Source organism: Myotis davidii, unplaced genomic scaffold (genome assembly GCF_000327345.1).
Source record: "Myotis davidii unplaced genomic scaffold, ASM32734v1 scaffold758, whole genome shotgun sequence".
Classification (NCBI taxonomy): Eukaryota; Metazoa; Chordata; class Mammalia; order Chiroptera; family Vespertilionidae; genus Myotis; species Myotis davidii.
The window spans coordinates 472929-486892 of NW_006288951.1; the positions used below are offsets into that span (position 1 = coordinate 472929).

The following is a 13964-nucleotide window of genomic DNA, read 5'->3' on the forward strand; positions in this document are numbered from 1 at the left end:
TAATTTAATTATAGAGGTTAGCATTTTTTATTTTCTGTCTTCTATATTTTTCAGGTTTCTATATAGTTTAACCTATTACCTGTGCATTGGGGTTAAATATTCTGCTAAAGCAGTATGATACATTATAGATAGTTTTTCCTAAAGCATGTGCATCACTATTTCTGTGGGAGGATATTAATAACCAAAAGAGTGCCAAGTAGGAAAACTGTATTAAGGAAAGTAAAAAAGATGCTTGTGTATCTTTGTGAATGTACATGTGCATCTCCTGGGGAGATCGAGAATGCCATGTTCCTAAGCTTTAAACATAGGCACTTCTGCCTTGACTGCAGGACAGTATCTGCTTCCTCACACAGCACTACAAAGCATTTCCTGTACCACACACACATGAATTTAGCTTGTATTAAACAAATGTTTTTTTACATTTGAAGTTTTCACAATCAAAGTACATACAGTCAGCCCTCACTTAACATTGTTGATAGGCTCTGCAAAATAGTGGCTACCATTCATTGGTGGAGCATCTTGTGTGGTCCAGGTGCTGTGCAGCATACACACCTTCCCTCGAGTGCTCCCCATCATGACCAGTTCATCCAGTGAGCCTCTGAGGCCCCTCTAAACATCTGTCTTGCACTTTCTTGCATGTGTACCTCTCCAGGTGGGTGTGCATCTATACACCTTCACACATGGGCATATATTCTGTATGTATATAACTCCACATAGAAGAATAAATCACTGCATTGTTAGCCTGTCTTTAGCCACATTCTAAAGCCCTCAGTTCTCAAATGATCTGGCAAAGGTAGCCCACAATTAATTTTCTCTTTCAAATAGCAAGGACAGTTCTAGATAAGAATATAGTTTTTACACACATATATTGAGTCATGAAGAAAAATGCTGTGCCTTAAAGTGAGTGGGAGGTTTCTGAGTTTCACGTCTGGCTAATCGGAATGCTAGCATTTAAACTTGGAGCTCTTTTCTGTTACTCACTCCCACCTGCATTTGCTAGGTACTGGTCTAGGCTCTTAGAAAACAGCAGTGAACCACATCCGGCTCTCATGGAGCCCACATTCTACCTGAGGGCAACATCGGATTGACAGGTTCTGCTGAGGGCCTGAAGCAGCAGTCAGGATGCCAGTTTAGGGAGATCCTGGCCTTGGGAAGGAAGGGTGATACCTTCAATCTTGTGGTAAAGATTGACCCCTGAGGACGAGGTATTTAAGTGAGACATTTAAGGTGAGAAGTAGCCGTGTGGAGAACAGGCAGGGAAATGCCAAGTGCAAAATCCCCCAGGTGACAATCCCAGCACCAGCAGAGTGGAGTCTGCATGAGGTCAGCGAGATGTCAGGTCATAGAGGGCTTTGGGGATGGGGTGGAGTATTTTATTTTATTTTAATTCAGAGAATAATGGGAAGTAAGGGCTTTAAAGGAGAAGAGATATGTTTGGTTTGTTTTTAAAGCTCTTCCTGGAGCAGGTATTGTAAGTAGACATTAATAGGGCACGTGGCTGGAGGTCAGGTCTGCGAGGAGGTGAGAAGAACAGGCCAGGAGAACATCAGAGGAGAGTGTTACAAAGCCAGAGAGTCTTTCCAGGAGAAGAAAGTGGACATTTCTGCTCAGTGCAGCCAAGCAGTCGAGGGGTGACAACAGATGTATCCCTCGATGGTTAGTTCTTAGCAGGATGTGAGGCACTGCCAGGCAGCTCAGTTCACCTTCATAGCAACCCCGTTTTTCTGCCCATGTGCTCAAGATATTTATTTCTTTAGTTCAAATAACATTTAAATAAGGATCATCAGGGAAGTTAAGTAACTTGTCAAGGGTCACCCAGCTGGGAAGTGATGAGCTGGACTGTGAACCAGAGTCTCCTAAACCCAGAGCCTGGAGCTGTGTGAAAGCAGCAGGGCACTGACTCTGATTCTCCCCTTTCCTAGGCTACGGTCTCCGCTGCCACCGTGCCATCATCACCATCTGCCGTCTCATTGGCATCAAAGACATGTATGCCAAGGTCTCGGGGTCCGTGAACATGCTCAACCTCACCCGGGGCCTCTTCCATGGGCTCTCTTGCCAGGTAACCGTGCTTTGGGTCTGAAACAGAAGTTCTGGTGTGCATTTCAGTTGTGTGCGTTGAGACTACCATGTCCTAGGGCCACCTGAAACATGGGTTTTATTCTGACTAATCAGGTAGTTCATTCAACTGAAGAGTTAGTTCATGAAGATGAACCTTTAAAAAATACTTCATGGGCGTTTTGAACTTTCAAAAGTAAGTATTTTTAAAGTTAGTAATTAGACTCTGTTTTATTATGAAAAGAATACATGCTTGTTCTAAATCTCCAACAATATAGAATTAAAATAAAAAGAGAAAGTCCATTTCCTAATTTAGACCTTTCCATTGGAACCGGTGTGAGCCTCTCAGCGCTTGCTCCACTCATGAGAGCTGTCTTTAGGGTGGCTGGAGGTCAGGTACTCCTGGTTGTAGAATTTCCACTCAGCCAGCCCTCCTGTGGCTCTGGACGTTGTCCTTTCCCTGGATCAAGCTTAATTTGACTTAGTTGTTCTAGGCAGCAATCTCTGGTGTTAACCTATGCCGCCATCTTCGGTTCTCCGATGGTTAGTTCTTAGCAGGATGTGAGGCACTGCCAGGCAGCTCAGTTCACCTTCATAGCAACCCCGTTTTTCTGCCCATGTGCTCAAGATATTTATTTCTTTAGTTCAAATAACATTTAAATAAGGATCATCAGGGAAGTTAAGTAACTTGTCAAGGGTCACCCAGCTGGGAAGTGATGAGCTGGACTGTGAACCAGAGTCTCCTAAACCCAGAGCCTGGAGCTGTGTGAAAGCAGCAGGGCACTGACTCTGATTCTCCCCTTTCCTAGGCTACGGTCTCCGCTGCCACCGTGCCATCATCACCATCTGCCGTCTCATTGGCATCAAAGACATGTATGCCAAGGTCTCGGGGTCCGTGAACATGCTCAACCTCACCCGGGGCCTCTTCCATGGGCTCTCTTGCCAGGTAACCGTGCTTTGGGTCTGAAACAGAAGTTCTGGTGTGCATTTCAGTTGTGTGCGTTGAGACTACCTTGTCCTAGGGCCACCTGAAACATGGGTTTTATTCTGACTAATCAGGTAGTTCATTCAACTGAAGAGTTAGTTCATGAAGATGAACCTTTAAAAAATACTTCATGGGCGTTTTGAACTTTCAAAAGTAAGTATTTTTAAAGTTAGTAATTAGACTCTGTTTTATTATGAAAAGAATACATGCTTGTTCTAAATCTCCAACAATATAGAATTAAAATAAAAAGAGAAAGTCCATTTCCTAATTTAGACCTTTCCATTGGAACCGGTGTGAGCCTCTCAGTGCTTGCTCCACTCATGAGAGCTGTCTTTAGGGGAAGCAGTGTCCATGGCCCCGGCACAGGTTGTTCAGGCAGCTGCCTGACCTCTGAGGAGCCATGAGCCCTAATAGGCCAGGCTGACACCACACAGTTGGGAACCCTGGGCCAGTGCTGACTATCCCTCGAAAGGAGGGGTAGATCTTAGCAGAGCTGCATGAGAGAAAAGACAGCTGGGTTCAAGAGACTCCTTTCTGTGGCCTCCGTTTGTTGAGGATTTTGACAGGCTTCCTTACAGAGAGTTTGATGGCTGTTTTTGAACAAAGTGATCTGTGGAATCATTGTAGCTCTCTCTGTTCAAAATAGGAAAATTAATGAAAAGAAAGGGCTTTGTTTAAAAGGAATATACCTAGGAATAAACTTAACCAAGGAGGTAAAAGACTTGTACTCAGAAAATTACAGAATGCTGAAAAAAGAGATAGAGGAAGACATAAATAAATAGAAGAAGATACCGTGTTCATGGATTGGTAGAATCAACATCATTAAAATGTCCATACTACCCAAAGCAATCTATAGATTCAATGCAATCCCCGTGAAAATACTAACGGCACATTTCAAAGACCTAGAACAAACTCCAAAAATTTATCTGGAATAAAAAAAGACCCCGAATAGCTGCAGCAATCTTGAGAAAGAAGAACAAAGGTAGACGAATCACAATACCAGATATCAAGCTGTATTACAAAGCCACTCTTCTCAAAACCACCTGGTAGTGGCACAAGAACAGACATATAGACCAACGGAACAGAACGGAGAACTCAGAAATTGACCCAAGCCATTGTGCTCAAATAATATTTGAAAAAGGAGGCAAGAGCATACAATGGAGTCAAGACAGTCTCTTCAATAAACTAGGGGTGCCGCCCTATCTTAACCCTGAACCTCTCCATGCAGAGCTCCAGCATGCCTGGCCCAGCCCCCCTGGCCTTCTCTGGCCTTCTCTGGCCACTTCAAGCCCTGCCCTCAGTCCCTCGAGTCGCATAGGGCTGGTCCTGTCTTTTCTGGGCACCTCCTTGCTTCTGCCCCATCTCCGGAGCAACGCGGCGGCTCTGCCCCATCATGGCACTGGAGGAGACCATGGAAGCCTCCTGCCTGCTGCGCTGTGCTCCTTTCTCTGGCATGTCGGCCTCGGGGCTCCTCCCAGCTCCTGCCCCATCTCCATCTCCGGAGCAACACCCCAGCTTATATGCTAATGACCTGATCGTTATTGTTATGGTGTATCGACCATTAGCATATTAGCTCTTTGTTAGTATAGATGGTGTTGGGAAAATTGGACAGATACATGCAAAAAAATGAAACTAGACCACCGACTTACACCATACACAAAAATAGACTCAAAATGGATAAAGGACTTAAACATAAGACAGGAAACCATAAAAGTCTTAGCATTGCATGGGAGGACATATTTGCCAATGATACATCCGATAAGGGGTTAACTTCAAAAAGTTACAGGGAAATCATACAGCTTAACAAAAGGAAGATATACAATCCAATCAAAAAATGGGCAAAGGACCTAAATAGACACTTTTCAAAAGAGGGCATACAGAAGGCCAAGAGACATGAAAACATGCTCAAAGTCAATCATCTGAGGGATGCAAATCCAAACAACAAAGAGGTGCCATCTCCCACCTGTCAGAATGGGTATCATCACCAAATCCACAAACGACAAGTGCTGGCGAGGATGTGGAGAAAAAGAAACCCTCGTGCACTGCTGGTGGGAATGCAGACTGGTGCAGCCACTGTGGAGAACAGTATGGAGTTTCCTCAAAAAATTAAAAATGGAACAGCCATTTGACCAAGTAATCCCACTTCTAGGAATATAGCCCAAGAAATCAGAAACACCAATCAGAAAGGATATATGCACCCCTATGTTCATAGCAGCACAATTTACAATAGCTAAGATTTGGAAACAGCCTAAGTGCCCATCAGCAGATGAGTGGATTAAAAAACTGGGTACATCTACACAATGGAATACTATGCTGCTATAAAAAAAAAAGGAATTCTTACCATTTGCAACAGCATGGATGGAACTGGAAAGCATTATGTTAAGTGAAATAAGCCAGTCAGAGAAAGGTGTCACGTGATCTCATTTGTGGAATATAATGAACAACATAAACTGATGAACAAAAATAGAACCAGAGACATAGAAGCATCAAACAGACTGTCCATAAAAAAAAGAAAACATCTTTTTTGAACAGCTGTGTGTGTGTGTATGTGTGTGCTGTCCAAAACATCCTTCAAAAGTACTTCTGAATTTAAACTTATTGTTAGAGGTTTAATTATTTGATGTGACTAAGATTGTTTATTTTTTAAATATATTTTATTTCAGAGAGGAAGGGAGAGGAAGAGTGAGATAGAAACATCAATAATGAGAGAGAATCATTGATTGACTGCCTCCTGCACACCCCCTACTGGGGATCGAGCCTACAACCCAGGCATGTGCCCTTGACTGGAATCGGTCCCAGAACAGTGCAGTTCACAGGCTGATGCTCTATCCACTGAGCCAAACCAGCTAGGGCAAGATTGGTTTTTGTTTTTTTTTTTAATTTTTATCTTTTAAATGTATTTTATTGATTTTTTACAGAGAGGAAGGGAGAGAGATAGAGAGTTAGAAACATCGATGAGAGAGAAACATCGATCAGCTGCCTCCTGCACGCCCCCCACTGGGGATGTGCCCGCAACCCAGGTACGTGCCCTTGACCGGAATCAAACCCGGGACCCTTCAGTCCGCAGGCTGACGCTCTATCCACTGAGCCAAACTGGTTTCGGCAAGATTGGTTTTAGATAGCTCATATTTATGATCAAGTATATTTATTTACTTATATGATGTTTTTGTTTTACATTAGTACTTTGAATCTTCTAATGTAACTATCCCAGATACCACCAGCTATTAAAAAGTTGCATTATTTAATGTGCTACTCACGAGAAAAAGTGCCACCAATTTAAGTAATGTGCTATTGATTATCAGACACTGATTTAAATTAGTTTGTTTTTATGAAACAGCTCATCTCTTTTCTAATTTCAAACATATGTAGTATTAGAATACTACAAGGTAGACAGAACCTGGAAACATGAGATTGAACGTATCAGATATTTTAAGAAACCATCTGTAAACCATCCACTGATGTTATTTGTCTGTTTCCAGACTTTGATGGCTACCTTCTGTCATGAGTCCCCTGGCACTCTCATCCGTGCCACCAGTACCACCTCCACATCATTTTATTTTATCTATAAATATGTATCTGAAAGATAAGGATTTGAAAGTACCCACAACACTATTTACTTTATTACCTAAAGAATTAATGGGAATTTAGTATTATCACACACCTCATCAGAGCTCATAGAAATGTCCATTTAGCCCTAGCCAGTTTGGCTCAGAGCGGTAGCCTGGGGACTGAAGGGTCCCAGGTTCGTTTCTGGTAAAGGGCACATGCCTGGGTTGTGAGCTCGATCCCCAGTAGGGGCATGCAGGAGGCAGCCAATCAACGATTCTCTCTCGTCATTGATGTTCCCACCTTCCCCTCTCCTTTCCTTTCTGAAATCAATAAAAATATATTTAAAAAAAAGAAATGGCCATTTAAAAATAATTTTTTAAGCAATTTGTTTGAATCAGGTTGCAGATGGGTCAATACATTGTAAGTTTTTGCTGTGTCTTTTAAGTCATTTTTAATGTGTAGGTTCCCTTCTTTTTTCTTGCATTTGGTTAGTAGAAAAAACCAGGCTGTTCCTACTGTGGTTTCCCAGTCTGGTGCTGACTACATATCTGCATGTGGATCCTCCACATTTTCTTTCCCTTTATGTCCTGTGGGAGCTAGACTAGGGCTTGATGATATTCAGATTGATTTTGGGCACACCCTGGCACATGATTGGCAGGGTTTGGAAGGACAATGCCTTACCTCTGTCCGCATTGTGGGTAGGAAGGTGTGGCTGGGATTATTCCACCTACAACAGGTCACCCCAGAATCATCTGAAAGGGTATTTAAGTCCTAAGTGGTACAGTGTTGTCACTGCCCACTTCCCTCTAGCTGAAGGCAGTTCCTGCTCTTTGAATTACAGATGTGCCTCACAGACCTAACTGCTCTTCTCCATTTGGTCTTGCCCAGGAAACCCACCAACAGCTGGCTGATAAAAAGAGTCTCCATGTTGTGGAGTTCCGGGAGGAGTGCGGCCCTCTGCCCATCGTGGTCGCCTCACCCCAGGGAGCCGTGAGAAAGGATCCAGAGCCGGAAGATGAGGTTCCGGACATCAAACTGGACTGGGAGGATGTGAAGATCGCCCAGGGAATGAAGCGCTCTGTGTGGTCGGGTTTAAAGAGAGCTGCCACCTGAGTTCTCCTGGGCCTCATCCACCCGTTGGTCAGGTCAGCACCTGGAGGAGACTCAGCTCGTTCACCTTGGAACATCATGGCTTTTTTTTTTTTTTTTTTTAAGGAGAAAGACCAACCTCAAGTTCTTTATTTACAAATAATAAATAATTATAGTTTTAACTTATTGAGCATGTGGTATGTATTAGTCACTGTGATAGAATATAATAGAATCAGGGGCATAGAAAGGGAGTGGACTGACTATTCTTGGGGTGGGGGGTGCAGGAAGAGACTGGACAAAAATCGTACACCTATGGATGAGGGCAGTGGGGTGGGGGCAGAGGGTGGGGTGGGAACCGGGTGGAGGGGAGCTATGGGGTAGGGGGAAAGAGGAACAACTGTAATAATCTGAACTATAAAGATTTAATTAAAGAAAAAGGAACTTTGCATAATATCCTTGTTCAAGACTATCTTATCTAATAAAAGAGAAATATGTAAATTGACCATCACTTTGTGACACCCCAGCCAATCAGGAGGAGGTATACAAATTAACCCCCCAAGATGGTGGTGGCTCTGCCCCCTGGCCGCTCCTGGGCTCTGGGCAGTGTGCCTCCTCAGGGCCTCCCTGCCGTGCTCCATACCTGTCAACTGATCTTGCAGCCTCCCTGTGGCCCAGCCCTCTGCCTCAGAGGCAACCCTTCCAGTGTCTGCCGTCACCCTATACCCTACCTCTGCCCTGTTGCTCTGGTAAACAAAACCCTAGTGTTGGAGCAGTCCAGTGGGCACGGACGTGTGTGGGAGCTCACTCAGTGCACAATTAGCATGCCCTGGGAGCCCCGGGCCAGCCAAGTGGCGATGGTGGCAGCTATGGTGGCAGTGGCAGGCGGCTCAGCTTTATTTTGAATAGATGAAAGAGGCCACCTACACAGTAACACAAATGATCAGATCTCCCTATCTCACCAAATCAAGAGGGGAGGGGCAATGGGCGTGGAGGGAGGGCGGGCAGTCAGGAGGCAGAGGGTGAAGGAGGAAGAGGATAAGGAAGGGGGCCAGTTGCATCCCACTTTCACAATAGGAAAGTGAACCGCACTAGCGCACCCAACATCTCCAGTCCTCCCCGCCTCTGCTGCCGCTGCACAGGCTGCCAGAACGAGCCCTCCGTGTGCTGGCAGCCAGGGAAAGGAAGGCCTTTTCTTGCATGAATCTTTGTGCATCGGGCTTCTAGTTTTAAAATTCATGTAAACTATAACCATAAATGAATTAGGCAGATAGTCTGACCCAATCAGAAACAATGTGTAATTAAGTGGTAGTTACTTGACTGTAGTCACACCACTGGGAAGTAGAGGGAAGTGGGCAAGCCTTGTTCTTTTTGACTCTAGAAATTTTATTAAGCCTCTTTGAATGGATATTTCAGTGGTTGTCCTAGGTGTTGCATTATGCATACATTGCTTATCACCAGTCTACTGATGTGGCCAAGTGACACATAGACCTTACCTCCCTTTAAATCTCTTCACCTTCCCCATTTCTAATGGTTTTAAAATTTCCTCTGCGGACATTGAAAACCACATTAGTGCTAGTCTTTCTGCTTCCAGCAGCAAACATAATAGAGAAAGCTCAAGGGGGAAGAAAAAACCCTATCTCATTTACCCATAGTTTTACTCTTTCTTCCTTCCTGATATTCCAGGAGTCCTTTAATCATCTTGAGTAGGAAAAAAACAGTTCTGTGTTTCTCTTTTACCATCACTACTACGATATACACACTTGTGATACCAGATGGAGGCAGATTTCTCCCCCAGCAAGCAATTCTCTGAAACACCAGAGCGTGTCCTACAATTAATGCTGACACTGCCTGGAGACAGCATCAGATCCCACAGGTAAGGGCTCAGTCACACAAGACTGCCCTCCCTCCATTTCAGATGTCAAAACTAAGGTGGGTTGTCACCTGTGCTTTCAACTGACCAGCTGTAAGTCAAAAGATCCCACGAATGTCCTCACTGGGATCCATTGACTTGCTAGAACCATTACAGAACTTGGGGAACAGTTTACTTACCTTTACCACTTGATTATAAAAGGAAGCGATGAGATACAGATGAGCATCCAGAGGGAAGATGTGCTCAGGGAGAGGCATGAGGGAAGGGTGTGGAGCTTCCGTACCTGCTCAAAGCGCCACTCTCCCCACACCTCCCCAAGTTCACCAACCGGAAGGAAGCTCTCCAGCCCCCATACATTTGGAGGCTTTCTCACATAGGCACGAATGATCAATCATTAACCCTATTTCTAGCCCCTCTCCCCTCTGGAAGATGGGGGCTTGGGGTGCTAGGAAATTTGAAGCTGCCTTTTGTTTTTAGAGAGAAACATCTATTTGTTGTTTTACTTTTTTTAAAAATATATTTTATTGATTTTTTTTTTATAGAGAGGAAGGGAGAGGGATAGAGTTAGAAACTTTGATGAGAGAGAAACATTGATCAGCTGCCTCCTGCACACTCCCTATTGGGGATGTGCCCACAACCAAGGTACATGCCCTTGACCAGATTGGAACCTGGGACCCTTGAGTCCACAGACTGATGCTCTATCCACTGAGCCAAACCAGTTAGGGCTGTTTTACTTTTTTATGCTTTCATTGGCCGTTTCTTGTATGTGCGCTGACCAGGATCGAACCCACAACGTTGGCCTATCGGGATGATGCTCTAACCAACTGAGCTACCCAGCCAGAGCTCAAAGCTTCTAATCATGACTTGGTCTTTCTGGTAACCAGCCTTCATCCAGGAGCCCACCCAGAGTACCTCAACAAAAGACACCCCTGTCACCCAGGAAATTACAAATGACTTAGGAACTCTGTCAGGGACCAAAGTCAACTGCCAGACTGTTTTCCCCAGTGGCTGCACCATTTTACATTCCCACCAGCCATGTGTGAGGTTTTCCTCACATCCTTATCAACATAAGTTTTGTCTTGGTGATAGCTGTTCTAGTGGCTGTGAAGTGGTATCTTGTGGTTTTGATTTGCATCCCTCATGGCTAATGATATTGAGCATCTTTTCATGTGCTTATTGGCCATTTTTATGTTCCTTGAAGAAAAGTGTAATCAGGTCCTTTGTTCATTTTAAAAATAGAGTTATTTGTGTTTTTATCGAATATAGTGGTTCTTTTTTTAAAATGTTTTTATTGATTTTAGAGAGACAAGGAGAGAGAAACGTCAATGAGAGAAAACCATCAATTGGCTGCCTCCTGCACTCCCCCTACTAGGGATGGAGCCTGCAGCCCAGGCATGTGCCCCAAACGGGAATCAGACCAGCGACCTCTTGGTGCATGGGAAGTTGCTCAATCAACAGAAACACTCTGGCCAGAGCAAATGTAATAGTTTTTGATAGATTTTACATATGAGCTCTCTATTAGTTACATAACTTGCAAAAGTTTTCTCCCATTTTGTGGGATATATTATTTTCTTATTTCTTTGGATATTTTTTCTTTTTTCTTTAAAAAAAAACTTAATTGACTTCAGAAAGGCTATTTTTTATTGATATCAGAGAGAGTAAGGGAGAGGGAGAGAAAGAGAGAAACATCAATGATGAGAATCATTGATTGACTGCCTCCTGCACGCCCCCTACTGGGGATTGAGCCCACAACCCAGGCATGTGCCCTTGACTGGAATCGAACCTGGGACCCTTTAGTCTGCAGGCTGATGCTCTATCCGCTGAGCCAAACTGACTAGGGCATCTTTGAATGTTTTTAAATTGCACTCATATACTCTGTGAGAGACATTCTTGGCACAAATGTTAGATCTTTTGTGGTGTCCCACACATTCCTGAGGCTCTGTTCATTTTTTTATAGTCTGCTTACTCTCTGTTGTTCAAATTGGATAATTACTGTTGTTATATCTTCAGAATCATTAATTCCTCTTCATTTTGCTTTTGTTCTCATCCATTTAAAATTTTTATTTTGGCTGTTATGTATTCCAGTTCTAAAATTTCCATTTGCTTCTTTGTTTTTTTTTGGTTTTTTTTAAAAATATATTTTATTGATTTTTCACAGAGAGGAAGGGAGAGAGATAGAGAGAGTTAGAAACATCGATGAGAGAGAAACATCGATCAGCTGCCTCCTGCACATCCCCCATTGGGGATGTGCCCGCAACCCAGGTACATGCCCTTGACCGGAATCGAACCTGGGACCCTTCAGTCCGCAGGCCGACGTTCTATCCACTGAGCCAAACCGGTTTCGACTTCTTTGTTTTTTTAATCTTATATTTCTTTGATGAGGTATTTTTTTTTGTTTCAAGCATGTTTATAAATTCTGAAATACATATTTTTAAATATATTTTTATTGATTTATGAGAGGAAGGGAAAGGGAGAGAGAGATAGAAATATCAATGATGAGAGAAAATCATTGACCGGCTGCCTCCTGCATGCCCCATATGGGATCAAGCCTGCAACCCAGGCATATGCCCTTGACCGGAATTGAACCTGGGACCCTTTAGTCCGAAGGCTAATGCTCTATCCACTGAGCAACACCAGCTAGGGTGATTTCTGAAATATTTTTATGGTGGCTGCTTTAAAATCTTTATTGTATAATTTCAGCATCTGTGTCATCTCAGTGTTGGCATCGTTTGATTGTCTTTTCTCACTCCAGTTGAAAATTTCTTTTTCTTGATATGACAAGTGGCTTTGGCTATATCCTGGACATGTTCAGAAGATTATGAAATTCAGGGTGTTATTTAAATCGCCTGTAGCAGGTGTCCTCTTGGCTGCACAGGGCTGGGAGGGAGCACTGCCTTGTTGCTATCAAGTGGGGAAATCCAGGTTCCCTCCTCAGGCTGCTCCAGGCCTCCACTCTGCCTGGGCTGAGGGGGAGTAGCCCAGAGATGCTGTGGGAGAGGGAGGAAGCCTTGGTGGGCAGGATGGCAGTGAAAGTGCCCAACCTGTGACTTCAGATGAGGAGGGGGCCACATTCTGTGTATGCTATCTGGCTTGAGTAGGGAAGTTTTTTGTCTTGCTGGATTACCCTCCTTACATATCTAAGAACTATTAAGACATTGACTTCAGGCAACAAAGGACAATGACCCCTTGGAGATGGGAAACACAACTATCCCCACTTATTATCTGGAAAAAGTGCAAGGCTCCAGGAAGGATCCTCCTGTCAGACCTGGGGGGTCTCCCTGAGTGGAGAGCCAGGGGCAGTCAAGGTGGCTAGAGTTCACACGGGAGAATTGCTTAGGAGGGAGCTTGCACAGCAAGAGCACTGAGGTCTGCAGAAGGACCCATCAACCCATCACATACTTGTGGGCGAAAGAGTGCGTGCTTGTGAGGAAATTACTCCTGGCCAGGGAAGACCTACCCAAAAGGATTAGAGGAAACGGTGTTTAGAGCTGAAAATAATGCCTGCCTTCAACAGCCGTAGTGGAAAACCTTGTAACTCATGTGGCATTGGGAGAGCAGAGGGAGGACTCTGGACTTAAGAGTGGAAAAATTAGCCCCACAGTAAACCTAGCTCTGGTCCCAACTTACAAACTTTAAAAGCAAGGCTCAAGTAGAATACAACGGTTTGCAAGTAACTGTATTCCAGAAAAAAGCTTAAGAACATTTGTAAGAAGTACAGTTCACAGTATCTGGCCTCTAATAAGAAATGACAGAGGTGCAAAGAAGCATGAAAATAAAACCCATATTGAGGGGAACACCAGCCAGTTGAAAATGACCAGAAATAACACAATCATTGCATTAGTAAACAAGGACATTGAAAAGGTTAGTAGGCAAGGACTAGAGGAAAAAACAGCATGTTAGGAGGTATGGAAGACCAAAAATATGCAAATCAAATTTCTAGAGGTGAAAAATATACTGGATGTGGTCAGCTGATTAGACTGCAGAAGAGACAAGTGAACTGAAGACATAGCAATAAAAGAAATACCCAAAGTTAAACAGGAGAAAGACTGAGGGAGAAAGGCTCTCTGGTGTCTACCCTCCGGGTGATGTCTCGGTCCTAGTGTTGCTATGGAAACCCCAAGAGAACCAAGCCAGACAAGTCAGGACACCACACCCACATCTGCGCATGGTCGTGCCCAAGAAAGGAAGGGTTCTTTTTATCCATCCCCGCCCCAGACACCTCTCCCAACCACCTGGCCACTCGCAGGCCCTGATGGCTGCTGCAGCCACCTCTGTTCTTCCTCAATGCTCTGTCTGGGAGACCATTTATCTGGGCCCAAGGAGAACAGAGCTTGCTTACTGCTCCCTAAGACTGAGACCTAGGTTCGCCCATGTCAGCAGGAGTTCTCGTTGAGAGAAGAGTTTTGGGACAGGAAA

The 13964-nt window shown here is 44.1% G+C and overlaps 1 protein-coding gene across 1 annotated transcript in view; it reads left to right on the forward strand.

The window, feature by feature from the left end:
- The window catches only part of MRPS5 (mitochondrial ribosomal protein S5), a 24168-nt gene extending 16205 nt beyond the window's left edge, over positions 1-7963 (forward strand). Inside the window, exons 10-11 of the mRNA XM_015562254.1 lie at positions 1923-2059; positions 7478-7963. Of these exons, the coding sequence (XP_015417740.1) occupies positions 1923-2059; positions 7478-7702 (362 nt within the window). The 3' untranslated portion in view covers positions 7703-7963. The remainder of the gene's footprint in view (positions 1-1922; positions 2060-7477) is intronic.
- Positions 7964-13964: the final 6001 nt, after the last annotated feature.